General features: G+C 32.0%; 1 protein-coding gene across 1 annotated transcript; it reads left to right on the top strand.

Annotated features, from left to right (window-relative positions):
* The first annotated feature begins 12781 nt into the window (after window positions 1-12781).
* On the top strand, window positions 12782-16432 carry LOC123919083 (UDP-glycosyltransferase 87A1-like). Its single transcript, XM_045971306.1, has 2 exons — window positions 12782-13367; window positions 15287-16432. Exons 1-2 carry the CDS (start codon window positions 12893-12895, stop codon window positions 16255-16257), a joined length of 1446 nt encoding a protein of 481 aa, XP_045827262.1. The 5' UTR covers window positions 12782-12892; the 3' UTR covers window positions 16258-16432.
* The last annotated feature ends 5774 nt before the right edge of the window (window positions 16433-22206 follow it).

Raw genomic sequence — 22206 nt, 5'->3', positions numbered from 1 at the left:
TTAATATTTTAAATTTTTTATATAAGTCGGGTCAATAGTCGTGCGGTCTGACCAATGACCCACTGGTCAGACCAGTAAACCAGTGACCCAGTGCCTTGACCGAGTCGATCACCGGTCCAGGTTTTAAAATATTGTGACAAATGACTTTGATTTTGTAGCAGAGGCAAATCAATATGAAGATTAATATAAAGAAGTTGTGACTGCATATTGTCAAGAGATTCTCGGCTGCATACAGTCACTAACTTGTGATCGATTGCACTAAATTCTGATCATCTTTTTGGAATTATCACACAACCATAATTAGATTACATGCGGTCGGAATGGACCATGATTCAATGTAGACGTAAACTGTGCCCAATTCATTTTCGGTCAGAATGGGTGCAATCAGTATCTCAGCACTGTTCAATTAATGTTCAATTAAGACTAGACAATTCAGATCTTTAAATACTTTTTATTTTAATTCAACATAAAATTATTGACCGGATACTGTATCTAAATGCACTCTTACAGCATCATTATCGGTCCATTACTACCGGTCCATTTCTGCCAAATCATCAATATGTCAGCAATTTTTTAATAAAAAATGACAAAATGATGAATTTGGACATGTTTTAAAAGATAAAGGACTAAAATATTAAAAAAAAAAAAAAATCAAAATGTTACAAATAAATAAGATAAAGGACCTGCCGTGTAATTTTGCCTGTTAAATAATAGTATTATTAATGCTTTAAGTAATGAGCTTTATGTGTTAGTAGTATAGTAGTCCATTAGGAATTATTATAAATTCTATTGTAATCCTTATTTTGTTAAGCAATATCATTCTGATATTATTGAAATCCTAACCGTCACTTTGTGTTTCTCTCTAAACTTTAACATGGTATCTTCGATCCACCTTGAACTATTCAACACTTCCGTTGTTGAATTCCCAAAACTTTGGGAATGAATTTGTTTTGTTGAGTCCGTGCTGCTGTGCTTTTGAGTCTTGTGTCTCTGGATTGTAATCTGTTCCGTTGATGTGTTGATGATGTCGTCTAGTCTTGTATGCCAAAAACAAAAAAGAGAAGGTGAAACGCCTTGAGTTTTATGACTTTGCAAGGCAATTTGTGTTTCACACTGAAACTATTTCTAGCTATTATTGGTTTCTTTGGTTAATTAGTTAGCATTGTATAAAGGTAAAATTGGTATTTTTATGCTAAGGTGGATTGCTTTGAATTTTGAAGGTACGGTTGCTGCTCTTGTGTTTCTTTGATTTTATTTTGTTTGGTTCTGTTTGGTCTGGTTTCATCGTTTTGGTTTCATCGGTTTAGTTTAGTTTAGTTTCGTTTGATTTGATTTGATTTGATTCCAATTGATTTGGTTATGTCCGGTGAGTTATGATAGTTTTAGTACTCACAAGCTCGCAATCTGTCTGGTGAGCAAAAGCTCGCAATCTAAATCCGGTGAGGGAATACTCACATTGAATCTGTTGAATCTGGTGAGAGAATACTCACAATCTGAATCCGGCGAGGAAATACTCGCAATCTGAAAATCTGAATCCGGTGAGGGAATACTCACAATCTGAATCCGATGAGGGAATACTCACAATTTGAATCTGGTGAGGGAATACTCACAATCTGAATCCGGTGAGGGAATACTCACAATCTATCTGGTGAGCGAAAGCTCGCAATCTGTCTGGTGAGGGAATACTCACAAACTGAATATTTGAATCCGGTGAGGGAATACTCACAATATGAAAATCTGAAGCCGAAATCCGAAGTTGAATATGAGGCTATTAGTTAATTTAATTTATTTTCAGGGTTGATTTCGTGACAAGCTCAAAGCTTAGTAAACTTTAACTTGAGGGGTAGTATTAGAAATAAAATATTTAGTTTGAGTTAGTATGATTTTTCGTTTTTTGTTTGTCAAACTCTCGATGATTATCTGTTAATGCATCGAGAGTTTAAGGGAAAGTGTTAAATAATAGTATTATTAAGGCTTTAAGTATTGGGCTTTATGTGTTAGTAGTATAGTAGTCCATTAGGAATTATTATAAATTCTATTGTAATCTCTATTTTGTTAAGCAATGTCATTCTGATATTATTAAAACCCTAGCAGTCACTTTGTGTTTCTCTCTGAACTTTAACAATATGGATATTTGGCTTGCTTGTAGGTTCTCTCAGCAACGTTTGCAAACTAAAACACGCTCCTAAATTAATATTTGCCTTCATTTTCTTTTTTCAAAATGTTATACATATGTTTTATAATGTGGATCGAAGCAATGGAAGCAATTAGTGGTTCAAGGTGGATCGAAACAAGCTCTAGATACCATGTTAATAGAGTAGAATGCAGAGAGAAACATAAGCGATGGCTAGGGTTTATAGAATACCAATAGCTTAACATTACAAAAAGTTACTAGGGAATATATATAAAACCTAATTGACTCTAAACTAACAGGCCCAATAACATAGCCTATTATTTTATTATCTAACACCTACTCTCAAACTCATTATGTATCAACAAGAAGCATTATGAGTTTGTCAAACAAAATACGAAAACAAAATAAACTACCAAATAAAATAAACTTCTAACATCACCCATCAAGCTAACGCTTACTAAGCTTTAAGCTTGTTACAAATTAGCCCTGACAATAAATCAACCCAATTAAGATCACGATCAACTGAGAGCAGCAATTTACCATCAAAGAGGGGAGAACCAAATCAAATTAATCCAACATCCAATCCAATGCAGTCCAAGCTAACCAAAAACCAAATCAATCGAACAAATTCAAACTAAACCAATCATAAGAATCCACCAATGGATAGATGCAATCAAACAAAAAGAACCAACAAAGAGAAACAACCAAACATAACCAATAGGGAGAAATGCAATAGGGAGAAATGCAATGCAATCAGAAAAATCAACAGGGAGAAGTGCAATCAATCAGAAGAAGTGCAATAGGGAGAAGTGAAATGCAATCAGAAGAGAAGTGCAATAGGGAGAAGTGCAATGCAATCAGAAGAGAAGTGCAATATGGAGAAGTGCAATACAATCAGAAGAGAAGTGCAATATGGGGAGAAGTGCAATGCAATCAGAAGAGAAGTACAATATGGAGAAGTGTCATGCAATCAGAATAGAAGTACAATAGGGGGAGAAGTGCAATGCAATCAGAAGAAGTGCAATAAGGGGAGAAGTGTCATGCAATCATAAGAGAAGTGCAATAGAAAGAAGTGCAATGCAATCAGAAAAGAAGTGCAATAGGGAGGAGTGCGATGCAATCAAAAGAATCAAACCAGTAAGAAATTCAAATCACAATAAACGGAACTCCTCATCTCAATGAAAACATAAAGTCCTCAGGTCTACGGTATGTCCTAATCAGCCTCCTGAATTGTGGATCCCGAGGAATTTGGGAGAGTCAAACCTTTTACAGAGGAGGCTGACATAACACGAGGCTGAGTAGAGAGAAACTTTTGAAATTGCTCAACAAGATCAGATGCTTGTGAAGTAGTCTTAGGTGAGTATATGGGACCAATGTTAGAACCCGTCATAGTAGGAGCAATATCAGCAACATTGGATGATGGAGACCTAAAATCCATTCTACTTGCCTTCAACAATTTTGGACATTGTGATTTCCAATGATCTTTTCCCCTACAAAATGAACATTCATCAAAACCAATAACAGCCCTCCCTTGAGGTTTTCCTTTATGAAAAGGAGCAGCAAAAACAAATGAAGGATTCGAGATAATTCCTCTTGCTTGATGTGGGTTAGACCGAGACTTAAGCCTAGTTTCTTCTGCCAACAATTCACTAACCACTGAATCAACCTTAGGAAGAGGAATACGATGCAAAATAGCTCCACGAAGTCCCTCAAAATCATCACAAAGAGCCATCAAAAGTTGAACCAAACTTTCTTCTTCTCTATGGTCAGTGTATGCTTTAACAACTTTCAATTCAGGTGATTCCATAAGAGCCAACTGATCCCATAAATTAGTCATGGCCGAATAAAATTCATGAATTGTCATATTATTCTGCTTAAGCTCCATGATATCACTTTCCAGCTTATACTGTTTTGCAAAATTGGACTGCTCATACAAACGTTTCAAATGCTCCCAAACCTCCTGAGCAGTATCAAATTTTGCCAACTGCATACCGATCGACTGAGAAACTGAATTATTTATCCAAGTAATAACCTTTGAATTTTTTTTATTCCATGTTTTCAAAGCTTCTACATACTTATCAACATCTTTTTTATCCATCGGCTTAACATAAGTTCCATCAATATAACTCCACATATATTTTCATATCAGAAAATTCTTTATTACATAGCTCCAATAAGGATAATTTTCTCCATTCAATTGAACACTTATAGATTGAAAAGAATCATCTTTATCATTACTCATTATTATCAACTATGAAACAACCAAAAACACCACCGGATGTCAAAATATTTTATCTCAAATACCTAGTACCAATTGGAAACCGTGGCCCTTCTTTTGTCTCAAATTCCAATTTTTTTGTTTGCTCTAATCCAAAATAAAACAAAAGAATGGTGGCACTAGCCCTCTTTATCTAACAATAGTATTCTGGGCAAAAACAATGCATTGAAGATAATAATAGTGCCCAATATTCAAAAAGTAGCAGCGATCCAAAATCCAATAAACCAAAGAATTCAAAATTCAAAGAAAAGAAAAAGTACTACTCGAAATTGTGAAACGATCCAATTTTCCACAACTACAACAATCACAGCGATAATTATTGCTCTCGTCGTCCTTAAGTAAGTTACTTTCAAATAATAGCGAAATCGATCATGCTCTTTGATACGATGTTAATATAGTAGAATGCAGAGAGAAACATAAACGGCGGCTAGGGTTTATAGAATACCAATAGCTTAACATTACAAAAAGTTACTAGAAAATATATATAAAACTTAATGGACTATAAACTAACAGGCTCAATAACATAGCCTATTATTTTATTATCTAACAGAATAATGTGAGAATCATTTTAGAGTTTTGATAAATTATATTTAGAAAATGTAGTTGAATTGTTTATATAATTGGGAAGTGTAAAATAATATAAAAACGTAAGTGAGATCCATTTAAAGAACGCAAATGCTTGTTGGGGAGCTTGGAAGAAACAATGGGGTCAATGTCAACGACAACAAGAGAGAGACCACAATTCCACCTAAAACCTTAAGACATTAGATTAATGAGTCACATCTCTTATAAATCCAACATTCTTCTCATACATAGTCGATGTGAGACTTAACCACTCACATTTGAAATCCAACATATTCTCCCCCAAGTGTAAGTGCTCACATCCTATAGTTGATCCAATATCAGGATCTCCTCCTGAGCCCCCACCAAGCTGAACCACAGCTTTTATACCACTTGTTGGGGAGTCCCGGGGAGCTCGGGAGAACCAATGAGATCAATACTCCGGAACCACAAGGGAGGGAGACATCATATCTTCCTCCAAAATCTTAAGATATTAGGTTAATAGATCATCTCTCTTATACATCTCAACATTTTGCCCATACATATTCGATGTATGGATAATGATGCTCATTGTGTGACTTTTGGTAAGTTAATTGTTTTATTTTCAATTCTTCATTAATTCTTTCCGTTCTTCATTCATTATTTTCAGTTCTTCATTAGTCCTTCTTTGTGGAAGTATCTTTGGTGGAAATTAATTTGGGAAAAGGAGGATGGCTATTGGAAAATAACTTGCTTTGGGGGGTGATACTTATTTGGTTTGTGAGGTGTTGTTTCATTACAAGGAGTTTTAGACACCGGCGGAACTGGGAAAAAAAGTTGGGGTGGGCCGAGAAAAAATTTATAATGTATAAATTAAAGGAAAAATAAAATAAAATTTGCACCGATAATGTAAAATAATTTTACATTAATAGTACCCGTTTATTCTGTCAAATCATCCTATTAGTCCCCACTAAACTCTAAGCACAAATTTATATTTCATACAAAAAATTAAGTGATAATAAGCACAAATTTGGTCATTAAAAAATTTAATTGTGTAACTCTAAATAATATATTTTTTGAAAAAAAGATAGAAATTGTGTTTCTTTTATATTGATATATCTATATATTTTTTGAAAAAAAATATAAATTATTCTTCTTTTGTATTGATATATGCATATGGATATTAAAATTATTTTTTTAAAAGAAAAAGGAAAAGAAAATCGAACAAACTGAAGAAAAGAGAAGAATAAAAAAAACAAAATGTTAAAAAACATGCTTTGCAGGATTCAAACTCACAACCTGAGTATGTTATGGCATGCTACGAGCCACTAGGCTAGTGCTTACATTTTGCATTTGGACGCGTAACTAAATATATATATCTAGTATAATTGTTTATTTTATAATAAAATCAAGTGTATATTAGTAATTTCATATTTTTCTGGGGGTGGCCGCGACTCACCCCAGCCCCACCCTAGTTCCGCCAGTGGTTTTAGATGCCACCAAAAGCAGTTGTACGCTCTGGGATCGTACATCGGCGGACGGTGGAAGACGATGACGGGACACGGGACTATCTTTCCCGCCCAAAAGTCACATAATTCTTGTCCGCCACACTATCACATTTAACACAAGAAGTCCGTACTAAGAATTTGAGGCAAGTCAGTGAGTACTAAGTTGTTAGTGTTACATCACAATCCCCTTAAATATATCAACAGTTTATTTAAAAGTACTATATGAACTGGACTCGTGGTAAAAAAAAATTCGTTAGACCGTACTATACGAAGCCAGTTGGACAACTGAATATTATTATACTGTATGACAACTTGTTTTATGGAAACAGAGAAAATACGGTAACTTATCATTAATTATATTGGAAAGAAATCTTACGTACAACTTATCATATTCAAGGTGTGTACTAGAAAACCACTGCAATATCATAATCACACCCACGCGTAGATGTGCAGCATGTGATCAATGTTACTTTGGGTGTTGGTGTGTGGATTTTATCGAATGGAAAGAAGGGATAAAGCCCTTGTATGTTGTATCTTAGCTTTGGATTTTTGTAAGTTTGATAAATTTAATTTTGTTATGTTAGTAATGGTGTATTAGGGAATCGTTGTGTTCTTGCTTAATATGGACCACTTCATCAAGTGGTCCATGATAGATCGGTCATTAATAACATTATAACGACTACAAATTTCATAAAATTCATCGTTGGATTGAAAGTTTATATTATATAAATTTTCCATGAAAAAAATTAGAAATATTGAAAATTATTTGATAGGTTATTGAGAACCATCAAAATTAATGGTTTATAAGTTTTTATCAAATGATTTTTAACTTTTCAAATTTTTTTTTATAGATGATCTACATAATATAAACTTTCAATCTAACCGTAAATTTTGTAAAATTCGTATTCGTTATAATAGTATTGGTCACTTGTTCACGGTTCCATCGTAGCCGTTTATCAATTGTATAATTTTATTTGTTCTTCTAGGCATATGATGACAGTCAATTATATGATGTTGTTAGTAGTAATTTAGGGTAATTTTAATAGCAATTGAAGCTCAAAAACAAGCAAATACGTTAAAAGTGAAGTTACTTAGCCCAGAAGCAAGAAAAGTGGAAAAAAACATTAAAAAAACGGCAAAAACATAATAAACAGCGCAATCCATCGTACCTACGATGAGATCCAGCGTGGCGCGATAAGAAAGCGGTTTAAATTGAAGAAAATCTGCAACAAATAGGGAACGAGTGCTTCCGAACCTATTTTAGAAGACTAATCCTGATAGAGGGGAACAAGGGAATTAACCACCAAGCAGGAGTAAGGGAGGGATTCGAAAACACTTAACCACCCCGCGTGGACACACACGCACCTTTATTTATTTTTCAGTCATTTACTTTCCTGCAATTTACTTTTACCCGCAACTATCTCTAAACAACAAAGCGAATGCAAAACCATTCATAAGCGAAACTAATAATTTTGGCACAATCCCTGTGGAGAATGATAACTTATCACTTTATTACTTGGTTGCGATTATGTGCACTTACAGAGCCACCATCAAGATACTTGTTTGTTTTAGGCATGTCACCTTATCTATTAACAAAAAATTCAGTGTAATGAGAAAAGAGATGAGGTTGAAAGAATTCGAAGGGAGCACAAACATATTGTCCATTAATGAAGATTGTTTCTTTGAATATCAGAGGGTGGGGAGGGAGTGCTAAAAGGAGACGGCTGAGTTCGTTTCTTCAAAATTGGTTGGCAACGACATAGAATTTTTGGCGCAAGCGCAATAACATTTTTTTTAGAGGTGATTTTGTGGATGTTTCCTCTTTAGTGAACCAAATTATGTATATTGCTTGGTTATGGCTTATAGGGCGTATAGGGAGTAATGCTAATTTGGCCTTTCCCGACTGGTGCAGCAATCCTTTGGGTTGTTTTCTTTGTATTTAAGGAGATTGTTCCTGAATTGTAAGGGTTGAGTACCCCTTGTACTCCTTATAATTCAACTTTTTCTTATAAAAAAAGTCTATTAATAAAACTTTTTTGCTGTTAAAAAAAAATTAGTTAAAGTGTCATAAGCAAATATGAGTCATTTTTTTTTACGAATGAGTGAAATATTATAAGGGGTAAAACTCAAAGAATTATAAAATAGAAATGTTAAAATTTTAGATTTTAAAATAGAGGAAGTAAAATTCCAATTCAATTAAAATAAGAGGGGTTAAAACTTCATTTAAGTCATTACTTTTATAACGTAGATTTATTTAGCTAAAAAAACATGTCTATTTGTGAAAATTTAGTAACAACACTAAAAGTTTGGTCAACTATAAGAGTTGTCAAAAACAAATTAATAAAATAGGGTTAAATATGTTTTTGGTCCCTGTACTTTTTAAGAATTTTTATTTTAGTCCCTAAAGATTTTTTTCACACTTTTTAGTCCCTGAAGTTTTTTCCGTCAATGTTTTTAGTCCCTACATTTCATTCAACTATATTTTTGAATGATTTTTTGTATTCATGTTTATAATATTATAAAAACATCTTTAGTAAAATTTTAGAATTTTTTAACATAAGATGAATTATTTATGAATTTTTATGTGCAAAAAACTAAAAAATTCATATTTAATTCATCTTTTGTTAAAACAATTTAAACTTTTGTAACCGAGATTCATATAATGTACTAAACATGACCACAAAAAAAATTTAAATTTAAAATGGTATTCACGAGTTGAATGAAAAGTAGTGACTAAAAATATTGACGGATAAAACTTCAGGGACTAAAAAGTGTGAACAAAAATCTTTAGGGACTAAAATGAAAATTCTGGGAAACTATATGGATCAAAAACATATTTAACCCAATAAAATATACTCCTCCTTCTTTTTAAGTGTCCGTTTAGAATTGTAAAAAAAAAATGTCCGTTTAGAATAGTAACACAAATTTTAATTAAGAAAGTGTATTTTTGCACTTTATCTTCCTATTATACCATAATTTTAATTCACCAATAAATTCATATTTTTTTGCAAATATTTTCTCTTTCCAATAAATATAATATATTATGTAAAAAAAATAAATTAATATGTTATGTTCCAAAAAAGAAATTAAAAAAAAATTAGTTTTCCAAAAATAATTAGTTTTATTAAAAAAATAAGAGTAATTGACAATGGGTATAATCGATAAATCGTAACATTAAATATCAAACGGACATTTAAAAATAAACGTTAAATTCAACGTTAATGGACACTTAAAGAGAAACAGAGGGAGTATTATTTTATTTTTTCTTTATATTTGACTCCATCATATATATATATATGGTTATCAATTTGACACAAAATTTAAACCGTTGATCTTATTTAATCCAAAGACTCTTGTTATTGAAGATTTGCTTAATTAAATTGATACATGAGCAATCCTTTCTCTTTTACTTACCAAAAACAATCCTTTCTTTTTTAATTCCTTCTTTCTTTCCGCATACTCTCTCCCTCGAGTTGGGATCCTCTTCATTTCTTAAAAGAAATGGAAATTGCAATTACTAAGGTTTTAGTGTATAAATACTCAAATAATGTTAATGATTCTTAAAAAACGTGTATTTATATCATTGATTTATTTCAAAACTATAATAATGGACAACACTATTTTTTTTGGAAAATGGAGAGGATCTCTACTCCCCTCCCTCTCTGTCTCTTTAATACACTCGCTTTTCTTCATCCCCCGGCAATAATAGACCTCATAGACAATCATTTTTCTGGAGAAAGTACATATACACAATAATTTACATATATACTCCCTCCGTCCCAAATTATAAGAGAAAAAATAAAAAACACACTTATTAAGAAAATCATTTAATATTCTAAAATTTGTCAAAAACATAATTTTATTTCCAAAAGTACCCTTATTAACTTATCACATGAAAAATCAAATGATAATCATAATATTAATTAGAGTGACTCTATAAAGGAATAAATGTTGTTGATGAAGCAATTGAAATACGTAAAGTTGGTTAATTCATGGGTTCAATACCAAGAAAGAGGGGAAAGAAGGGTCATCCATTAATTCAAATTTTAATACCAAGAAGTTCTTGACCATAATAAATTCTAATAATCATAATAAATTGAATTGTTTTGGAAAACATAACTAAGGGTATTTCTGGAACTTTAGAGTTAAATTGGTCAAATTTGAGTTTTTTCCCTTATAATTTGGGACAAAAAAAAGAGGCTTTTTTCCCTTATAATTTGGGACGGAGGGAGTACTTTGTTTGGATTGGTGGTATGCGATGGAATGGAATTGAGTGAAGTAGTAAGTATTAGGTTTAATCGTTTGGATTTGCAAAAAAAAATTGAGTGGAATGGAACATAATGGAACACATTCCATCCCATACCATTCGATCTTTTAATTTTCCTTTCCACCCAGTTTGGGGTGCATTCAATGGAATGGAGTTTTATAATTGAATTTTTACTCTTATACCCTTATTATGTTTATTTTATCATTATTGCTGCCTCTTCCTTCCACATACTGTTTCTTCTGCTCATTGTTCCTGGCTTGTTCATCGTCCATCAATTTTCGTTGCTAGCATGTTTCTTGCTCTGACGTGTGCTTTGTTTATCATGTTTACTTTTGTTTTTGAGAAACTTTGCTATGTTGATTTGGTTTCAATTTTGAAGCTTTGTGACTTTTACCTACGAACATTTTCCGTTGCTATAAGTCAAATTAAGCTGTGTGACTTTTACCTACGGACAATTTTCGTTGCTATAAGTCAAAATTCTTTGTAGAGTGTTTTCCTTTTGCCACGTGTCCACATCTAACGGCGTGAGTGAAAACATTGATGGGAGAGACTAACTTATTAAATAGAAGAAATAAGGGACCAATTTAAAATTTTTAAAAGATAAGGGACTAACTTGAAACCTAAAATAAAGAAAAGAGACCAAATGTGCAATTAAGCCAAAAAAAGAGATACATACTAGATACAACACTTTTTCAATGTATTAAAAAAGTTTTGTCCAAGTGATAAGAGTTTTAGTTCCCTTAAGCATGTGGTCAGGGGTTCGATTCTTAACTGATGTATATAGAAAAAATTCGATTGAGAGGGTGAGAATCCACCTTGTGTGCCCAGATTCCTCGACAAAGATTAGTCATCACTAATGGCGGTGGAAACTTCGTACCAATATAATGATAACCCAAAAAAGTTAAATTTATTTATAATAGTGACAGAATGAAATATACTTAAATGAGGCTATGCATTGTGAGTATACATTTATCTTTAGAGTCAGGATCCGTTGATACCAGATGTCAAAGTTTAGTTTGACATGAAATCTGATCCCTTCATTTTCTTTAATCTAATGGACTATATTTAATCATTTAACTCCAATTTTTAATCACTAATTTGGTAATAAAAAAATAGTGGTTAGAAATAGGGACGGGGCAGTACCAATTATCAATAAATTTAATACACAATCAACTTTCTCAGAGTTTGTTTGTTAGAAATAAAAAAAAGTGATTTAATACTCAATAATTTAGAGATTAATAGAAAAATATAATTCACTTTGTGTTTGTTTATTGTTTTAAAAATTATATTTTAATAAAATAATCTTTAGTTTGTTTGGATATAACATATAAAAATGTTTTTTTTTAATTGCAAAATAACCTTCATCTTATAAGCTTCTCATTTGAAGCTGTTTTCCGATTTTTTTTAAAACTCTGTAGCAAGCAGCCTCTTAGTCTGCTTAATTTTCACAGGTAGATTATATTTAGAGAGATATAGATAATATTAATTATTCAATATATTTGAAAAATAGTTAACTACTTATACATCAATTATTCGATGAATTTAAAAAATATCCTTTACACATAAAATAGTACTCCTCATGTCCCGTGAACTTAACTCAGTTGGCAGGACATTGCATTATATATGCAAGGTACCGGACTTCGAACCGCGGTCATCTCACTTATATATCCACCTTAAGGGTGAAATTTCTAGCAGCTATGCTAATTGAAAAAAAAAGGACATACCAAAAATGAGAAAGTTATGCATAAAAAACAATATTTTTTGGGACAGAGGGAGTACATTTTTTCAGAGGTTGACTACACAAGTTCCAAGAAAGACTTTACCGTATTTACTTCCTTAATTAGTGCCCAGGACACTAGTTAGCATTTTTCAAAAAATAAATAGTACTCCTCTAATTCTTATTATAAGAAAAAAAATTATTTTTTAAATTCATAAAATATTATATATATTTTTCTATTACATGACTAGATACATCTAACATTTTATGAATTTAAAAAATAATTTATTTTTTCTTACGATAAATATCGTAGGGAGTATTAATTTACTTACAAGGTGGCTCGGAGTAAATTTGAAAGTTATAAGAATTCCTTCTACCTCAATACCTCACTACTACATCACAACAAAAACTATAGACTAAAATATTTGTTTTTCTTTCAACCATTACCATGGAGTTACAAGTTCCAAATCCACCCACACCCAAATCAATAACAATGAGCCACGTGTTAGTGGTTCCATACCCTTCGCGAGGACACATTAACCCAATGATGAATCTAAGTAAGTTACTTGTGTCTCACAACCCCAACATCCTCGTAACCTTTGTTGTCACTCAAGAATGGAAAACCTTAATCAACTCCGAACCAAAACCCGACAACATAAGACTCGAAACAATCCCTAACGTTAGTGGTGACAACTTCATGAAAGTTGTTGAAGCTGTTATGACTGAAATGGAAGCGCCGTTCGAGCGGCTAATTGACCGTCTTGTTCAGCCGCCGCCGACGCTTATTATCTGTGATGCTTTTCTCTTTTGGGCTGTTGATGTTGGAAATCGGAGGAATATTCCGGTGGCGGCTTTCTGGACAACGTCCACGTCGGAGTTGTGGGTGCAATTTTTTCATATTTTTCTACAAGGAAAGCATTTAGGTGAGGATACTACTATATCTTTTTTTTTGGTAGATTAGTTACTACTATCATTTTAGTTAACTATTCCATTTTTAAAATAGCAAAAAAAATTGATTTTTAAGATTATTGAATAATTTTTTCAAAAAAACAATTATTAAATAATTGATGGCATGATGCATCTAATTTATAATATAGGATAAATATATAATCTAAATTAACTATTTGGTTACAATTTTTTTTTTAAAAAAAAAAATAACTACAGAGAGCATTATGTTGTTATCACAAAAAAAAAAGAGAGAAGAGAGTATTATGTTATTTTTTTAAAATTAACTATTTGGTTACAAATTTTATTATATAAATGAATTTCACTTAAAATTCTCATCAATTACACTCAGATTCTTTTAAATAATTCATTTTAAAGGGATTCATTTGTTAACTTTATAATATTCGTCAAAAAAAAAGAAAACTTTATAATAATAAAATAAAATTTATTAAAAATAGTAGAGTCATTCTTTAGACCAAATTTATATTAGACGTATGCATATTTTTTTTTGAATTTAGATGATTTTTTATGGTGATGCGTAATTTTTGTTTGTAAACCCTTCACTAATGCCATGAGGTTTAATTTGTACAACAACGATGTAGAACATTCTTACACATAAGTCATTAAATTTAATTTGATCTAGTAACGAAGAGTTTGAATGAGATTCTATGTTTGATCAGCTTCTTTGTTATTTATGTTTTTTGGTTGCTAAATATTTGTTGAGATCTATGTTAAATTTTCATCGTGACAAAATTATTAATTAGACTTGAGTTTTTTTTATCAGCAAGTTGTTAAATACTCCAGATTGTAGAACATGGAGATCTGTGCATGGCCAGAACGTGTATGATTTTTTCCTAACAAATGTAACAGTGAAATTTGTTTTTTTGTTATAAAAGGATAAGCCAGGTCCCTTAAAAATATTCGTTTCTTATCATTGGATTGGGATTGTTTTAAAATAATGATTATCAAATGAGTGTAGATAGTAAATCATCTTCGACACGCTAAATAAACAATCTAAAAAATAAAGGAGTGTATAAGATAATTTCAATTGTATTGTACTGTATTAATTTTAAAATTATTTATGTGTTTGAACAAACTGAGAGTTAAGAAACTGGATAAAAATTGAAATTATTATCCTAGCTACCACTAACTAAACTATACCGAACTTACATTTTAGAGATCAAACAAATTTACTATTATTTCGCAAATAAAAAAATGCAATATAGGTAGATGATATAAGTCAAAAAAAAAAAAAAAGTAGATGATATAGTATTTTATTACTTCCTCCGGTTTTTAATGTAACCAAACAAAAGTTTTTTAGATTGATTAAATAAAGAATGTACGAGGATTATTATTTGGATCTATCAAGTGTGAATTAAGTCTCACGTTGAATGAAAAAGTTGAAGTTTAACAATATATAAGTGAGAGGATCTATAAACCTAATGTCTTAATGTTTTGGGTGAAAGTGTTGTGTCAAAATTCACTTGTGGTTGCTCTTAGCCTGTGTCAATTCAACACAGTGAAGCTGCCCCTTTACGGCCCAACATTGATATTAGAGTTAGGTTGGGGGAGCAATAGGTGAATGGTGATGGATCATGGATACGAAAAGACTCACACTTGAGGGGGGATGTTGAGATCTATCAAGTATAAGTTAAGTCTCACATTCACATTGGTTGGTAAAGTTGAAGTTGAGCAACATATAAGTGAGATGACCCATAAACCTAACGCTTTAAGGTTTTGAGTGAAAGTGTGATGTCAAAAGTCACTTATACGGTTGCTTTTAGCCCAATGTGTCGATTCAACCCAATGAATTTTATGTTCTACGTCCCAACAATTATGTTATATAGTTTCAAATACATGTGTCGATTCAACTCAGTAACTTATCTTTATGATGCAGAAAATGGTGAAAAAATTATAGATTATATTCCAGCAAACTCCTGGATTCGTCTGACAGATATTCCTCTTCTTGATAAGAACAACCATCAAATTTTACAATGGGCTATGGAAGCTTGTCAATGGATTCTCAAAGCACAATATCTATTACTGCCTTCAATTTATGAACTTGAACCTCAAGTAATTGATGCCTTAAAATCAAAGCTCAAAATACCAATTTACACAATTGGCCCAAACATACCATATTTTAATCTAGGACACAAGTCAGTACATGATCTAAATTGTGTTAATGATTCTTCCCAAAGTTACCTGGATTGGTTAAATCTCCAACCATATGGTTCTGTTTTGTACATTTCATATGGTAGTTTCCTATCCGTTTCAAGAACACAAATGGATGAGATCGCAGCTGCTTTGAAGGATAGTGGCGTTCGATTTTTATGGGTAACGCGTGACGAGACGCAAAGATTGAAAGAGATGTGTGGGAAAATGGGGTATGTTGTGACATGGTGTGACCAATTGAGGGTATTGTTACATCCGTCTATAGGCGGTTATTGGACGCATTGTGGTTGGAATTCAGTTATCGAAGGTATTTTTTCGGGTGTTCCATTTTTAACATTTCCAATAGCTATGGATCAACCAATGATTAGTAAGATTATAGTTGAAGATTGGAAAATTGGGTGGAGAGTGAAGAAAGATGATAAGTTAGAAACTTTGGTTACAAGAGAAGAAATTGTTGTGTTGATAAGGAAATTCATGGATTTGGATTCTGATTTAGGAAGTGATTTGAGAAAAAGAGCTAAAGAGCTTCAACTTTTATGTCAAGATGCAATAAAGAAAGGTGGATCTTCTGAAACTAATATTAATGCATTTTTGAAGAATATATTCGAGAGTGGTTTGGCACATGAAGGATCAAATGGATCAAATGAAGGATCAAATGGACTACAAGCTCATGTTGCTATTGATAATTTCAATTAAATTGTTTTTCCTTGGTTCTATTTGCCTTGTTTAGTGATTTAATAAAGGTACAAATTAAAGGTTGTTTGGTTATTTGTATCATGATTATCTAGATCTTTATTTTATAAATTATATTTATTAAGTATTAGTGTGAGACCTTGTATTTTCATGATTATTCTATTGATAATTTGGACCATTTCTTTTCTTGAACTATTGTTTAAATTATATTTATTAAGCATTATAGCATCTCCAATAAAAAGTATTAAAGAGAAATTTATAGACTAATGATCCGTACCTTATTTGTTTTTATCAGTGAAGTTCAATGACGTGGCATAGAGGATATCTAAATTGATAATATAATATCTTATTTAAGATACAATATCATCAATTTAAGTTAAAAAAATTAATATAGAAATGACCACTTGTTAATAATATATGATACCCAAAGTGATATTATCATTGAAGCAAAATATATATGAATTGCATAAGTATTACATAATATTGTAAGGACCACTTGTTAAAATGATACCCAAAATGGTATCATATATTATTAACAACAATTAAAAAATTCTTTCCACAGTAAATTGGTTATTGATTTTGATTGATGCCAACAACATTTGAAATCATGTTGTATTGTACTTTCTAGAGAGATTCTAGAGCAATGATAACATTTTCAACTTTGCTTGTACTTAAAATAACTCTAAGGAGGATTTGGCTAATATGAAGAAGAGTATCATGTCTTTCATGATGCATAAGTTACCAATATCGTTATAACGAATACGAATTTTATAAAATCGATCATTGAATTGAAAGTTTGTATCATATAGATCATCTATGTCAAATTTTAAAGAAATTGAAAATCATATGATATGTCATTGAGATCCATAAAAAATTAACGGTATTTAATGAAACTCATAAACCGTTAATCTTGATGGGCTTCAATGACGTATCATATGATTTTCAATTTCTTTAAAATTTGACATGGATGATCTATATGATACAAACTTTAAATCCAACGGTCGATTTTGTAAAATTCGTATTCGTTATAACGATATTGTTAATTTGTGCATCATGAAAGACATGTTGCACTTGTGTATGTTAGAATTGGCCTACGGATCAAATTAGACATTCTTGCAATAATCTTGGGTCCATGCTATTATTATACTACTCCTTTTATCTCCTGCCCTCTCTCCAGTCTGCCCATTCTACTCCCTCTAATCCTAATTATAAAAAAAATGCACGTTTTAGATACATTCAAAATTTAATGTATATTTAGCCAATAATATAGACCAAATACATAAAACTTTAAATGTATCAAAAAAATGACTCTCTTCTTATAATTAGGACCGAAGGGAATATTTGTCTATCTCTCTTATTTGTTTTCTCTCTCATAATATATAACTTAATTTTTCATTTGTTATTTTTTATTTTTATCTCCTCACACAAAAAACCTCCCGGCAACACCAGGAGGGGATCCATTTCCTATTATAATATCTTGTAAAGAGTTGTCTTACTGATTCTTGTTGAGAATAAACTTGACTTTATTCTTGAACCAAAAGAATTGATCTACCAGATGAATGTGGTTCTAGAGAAAAATTGTGTCTGTCTATTGAAGCAGATGAATGTTGTACTGATTGAAGCACATATTGTTCACCAAATGCACACCAGAGACTTTAGTTTTAATCAAGTAAGTTTTACTCTTCTTCTAGACTATGAATGACCAGAGTAGTGTTCGTGTTTACACCGTCTTATATGAAGCAACATCTTATACATTTGTTGACTATGTTAAGGCTCTTACTAGAGAGTGTTGTCACTGCTTATTTTGTAGAACCAATGCAAACATCTTTATTAGATGTACTGATCACTCTTAAGTTATTATTTTTTGTAATGACAAATATAATATTATATTATACTCCCTCCGTCCCAAAATATAAGGGAAAATTGGTCAAAGAAAGTTGATGTATTTAGTCCAAATTTTTAACCAAATACATCAATTTTATTTGACTAATTTTCTCTTATATTTTGGGACGGAGTGCGTATGAAATAAGGACTTTAATGACAAATATAAGATAATACTCCCTTCGTCCCACAATGAGTGAGCCGGTTGACTGCGTCACGCATGCCGATATATAACTATGACGATTAATATTTTAATTGTATAATAGTAAAAGTTATAAAAATATGATATTTTGAAAATACTCATCGAGATGAATCCAACAACATCTTATATGCTAATATTTGTTTTTATTTATTAATAAAAAAATAGGATCAAAGTAAGATATGTGAATAGTATATATAGTCAAAATGGCTCACTCATTTTGGGACGGATGAAGTATTATATTAAGAAAAAATTTAGAGTACAAATGGGTACCAGAAATACACACAACTAGAAATCGAATACTTAAATAAGATAGAAACACATGGTTGGATAAACACGCCAAAAACTACACTAGCAAGAAAATGAAACAAGTGCACCGACTTCAAAAAACAAAGAGCACCTCAACACCTCAATCACGAGAAGACCCAACCAGTGACGATCTATGTTAAGGCCTAGTGTGGCCATGGCCACACCAAAATTTTCAAATGTATGTATGTATGTATGTATGTATGTATGTATAGAGTTAAATATGTTTTGTCCTCATGAGTTTAACTCAGTTGGTTGGGACATCGCATATGTTATGCAGGAGTCGGGTTTCGAATTCCGGACACTCTACTTATTCACTAGGCTACTAGACCCCAAAAATATATGTTTTTGGTCTCTATAAATAGTGACATTTTAAATTTAGTCTTTACTTAAGATAAAAGACATGTAGTGTAATTTTGCCTAATTTTTACTAAATTTTTAATACTTGAAAAATTATCATGCACTCAATTTTGATCTTTACTTTTAAGAAAACTTATATTTTTGAATGATAATTTCGTAGGAAAGTAAAAATAACATAACATTTCAATATTTATTATTTCTTAATTTATGTGTGAAATTCTAAAGTGACCAAAGGTTTGAAATAGATAGGATATATGTTTCATGCTTGAATTCAATATTGTCATTTAAAACTTTTGATGATAATAAATTTTGGCCACAACAAAAATAAAATCCTAGATCTGTCCGTGGACCCAACTCCCCTCAAAGAGAAGAAATGATCAACCACTAAGGTTAGACAAACACCAAGGCCAAGGGGGCCTCCAACCAACTAAGACCAGCTCCACACTCCAACATACTCTAAAAGTTCCAGCACAAAATATGGTGCATCCCTAACTCATTGTAGGGAACATTGGGTACCTGAAGTTTTACACATAAACCATTTTCAAGAAGTATGTTCCGCCTTATCCACTAGATTCTCAACAACAAAAAAAACAACTCCCTCCGAAAAAATTACATTGTTTCAAGAGTTCCAAATGGTCAAAAAAATAGCATGCCAGATTAACATGTCCACCCAATATACATTTTCTACCTACATCTATGCCCAAAGAACTCTCCAAAGGCCCAAAATTACCAGGAGGCACCAACTTAAAAGTTAGAGAATTACTTTTTCCACCCTACCGGTTACTCGCACGCCCTACGCATTTTCCATTTTACCCTTCCACTACTTAGGTAGTGGATACCCTTCCACTACTTAGGTAGTGGATGCTATAAAAATCCTGACAGAGTTTTTTTCCTCAAAATTTCTCATTTTTATAACGCCCGCTACTCAGAATCCGCTACTTAGATAGCTGACGTTATAAAAATCTTGGCAGAGTGGTTTTCCCTCAAAATTTCTCTTTTTTATAATGTTCGCTACTTAAATAGCGGATGTTATAAAAATCTTGGTAGGGTGTTTGTTTTCCAAAAATCTCATTTTTATAGCGTCCGCTACTTAAGTAGCGAAGGGAGTATATTGATAATTTCGTAGGGCGCGCCCTAGAATCAGTAGGGTGGCAAAAATAAGTCTTTAAAAGTTAACCACTTGAAAATATCTTACCAGATCGGGTGAAGTTTGATTACAAGAGAAACAAACAGATTTTTGTTTTGTTTTGAACAACAAATATTATTATTAATAATTAGGTCTTTGCACAACTATTCAATTCTTAGTAACCAGAGACATATGTTTAATCAGAATTCAAAGGCTCCCTTTGATTTGATAATAACAATTCACACCTCCTTAATTAGCATGTTAAGCAGTAGTAACAAACTATGTTTTTTAAGGATGATTAAGCCTTTTAAAAACAAAGAGCGAATTGCAAATATTCATCAAAATATCGATCACTTATTAACATTGCTAAGATGCTTTGATTTGAATAGTACATAAAGACTAGAGGAAGAAGAGAATTAATGAATGCAATAATTTAAAACTTAGTAAACAGTCATAATGTTACACCTTTGATCTTATTTTTCTCTTTATTTTTCACCTATTTTTCTCCCCTTTGTCATCAATAAAAATGGTAGGTAAAAGACTTGAGAAGAAATGTATAAGTACGGGGCGAAAGAAAAAATAAGAACAAAACACAAGACGATGATGTTTTTCATAGGAATTTAGTTGATCTATCTTGAGTGTTTTTTTTAGCTAAGGTTTTACATAGAGTTTAAAACCATACGCAAAGTGTAATGTTTTTCTTTAATTATCTCTAACCAGCAACTCTGTAGGATGTTTTGTATTGTTTGATATTAGTTGAACAGGTTTATCGAGTGAGACGTATGACAATATAAACACTACGGAGTTGCAAAGTCACACCAATAAAGGGATTAAAATTGGTTGCTCTTAAATATTGACGCAGTTCAACGCACTAATAAATTTCAGCTGTTGATTTGAGATCAAACAGTTTAGAATGTAGAGTTAAATTACACAGTAATAATCTCAACCATCAATTTAAATCAAACGGCTGTGAGCTATAATGGCTGCGATAGAGGTGGATTGAGTATTAAAACTCTTGATTTATTCAATCAAGTTTTACTTTGTAAATGGAAATATTACTGTGATGAAAATACTTTGTGGTCCAATTTGTTGAATATGGTAGATAATTTTATGTCGCAATCAACCAACGATGTAAAAGGACACTCATCGTGGTGGCACAATATCATGAAGATTGGGGGAGTTGAGAATGGAGATTGGTTCAAAAAAAATGTGAGCAATGTCTTGGGTGATGGTCTTTCTTCTTTGAGATTTTGGCATGATGTTTGGTTGGGACCAATTTGTTTTAAGAGCTTATTCTCTATTTTGTTCAATAGAGCATTGTATCCAAATATAGTGGTAGGTGCTAGTGGTAGGTGCTAGTGGTATGTGGCAAGATCACACTTGGGTGTGGAAGATTGAATGGAATTCGGTCTTATCTGCAGCTGAGGAGGAATTAGCGCAAGAGTTAGACACTTTGTTGACAGGATTTTTCCTTACCCGAATGACAAAGATAGCGTTAGATGGAACATACATCAAACCGGTCAGTTCTCAGTCCATTCGACGTACGTGTTCTTACTATCTCGTGTTGTTACTTTGGCAACTGAAGAGAACGTGGTGGAAGCTTCGAATCAATTATGGACAAATGACATGTCATCTAAAGTGAGTATATTTGAATGGAGATTATTAACTAGACTACCAACTCGTATGGCGTTGGCGAAAAAATGTGTTATTGTTAATCTGCGTGAGTTGTGTTGTGCTTTTTGCTTCAGAGAAGAGGAAGATATATTGACCATGTGTTTTTCAATTGTTCTTCTTCGCAACAAATTTGGAAGAGAATTTTCGACTGGCTGAATGTGGACTTTATCCCCTTTGAAGTTTGTTGGAAGCACTTTATCTCCTTTGGTGCTTTTGTGAAGAATAAGTCATATGCAAAAGCTCGACATGTAATTTGGTTGGCAACCACATGAAGCTTATGGCGAGCCCGTAATAATATAATGTTTAGAGGAGATGTCATTAACTTGCAATCCTTAGTGGATCAAATTATTTATATCTCTTGATTTTGGTTTGTTGGTAGAATAGCTTCTAAGTCTTCTATTGTATT

The sequence above is a fragment of the Trifolium pratense genome, linkage group LG3 (assembly GCF_020283565.1).
Source record: "Trifolium pratense cultivar HEN17-A07 linkage group LG3, ARS_RC_1.1, whole genome shotgun sequence".
NCBI classification, from domain to species: Eukaryota; Viridiplantae; Streptophyta; class Magnoliopsida; order Fabales; family Fabaceae; genus Trifolium; species Trifolium pratense.
The sequence above is the reverse complement of the archived record's forward strand: the minus strand, read 5'-3'. Positions and strand labels throughout refer to the sequence as shown.

Bases quoted from the DNA above. Each gene is read 5' to 3' on its own strand.
- LOC123919083 (XM_045971306.1), top strand. From the start codon at position 12,893: ATGGAGTTACAAGTTCCAAATCCACCCACACCCAAATCAATAACAATG. The intron at 13,368-15,286 runs GTGAGGATACTA...TTTATGATGCAG, and splicing joins TCTACAAGGAAAGCATTTAG to AAAATGGTGAAAAAATTATA.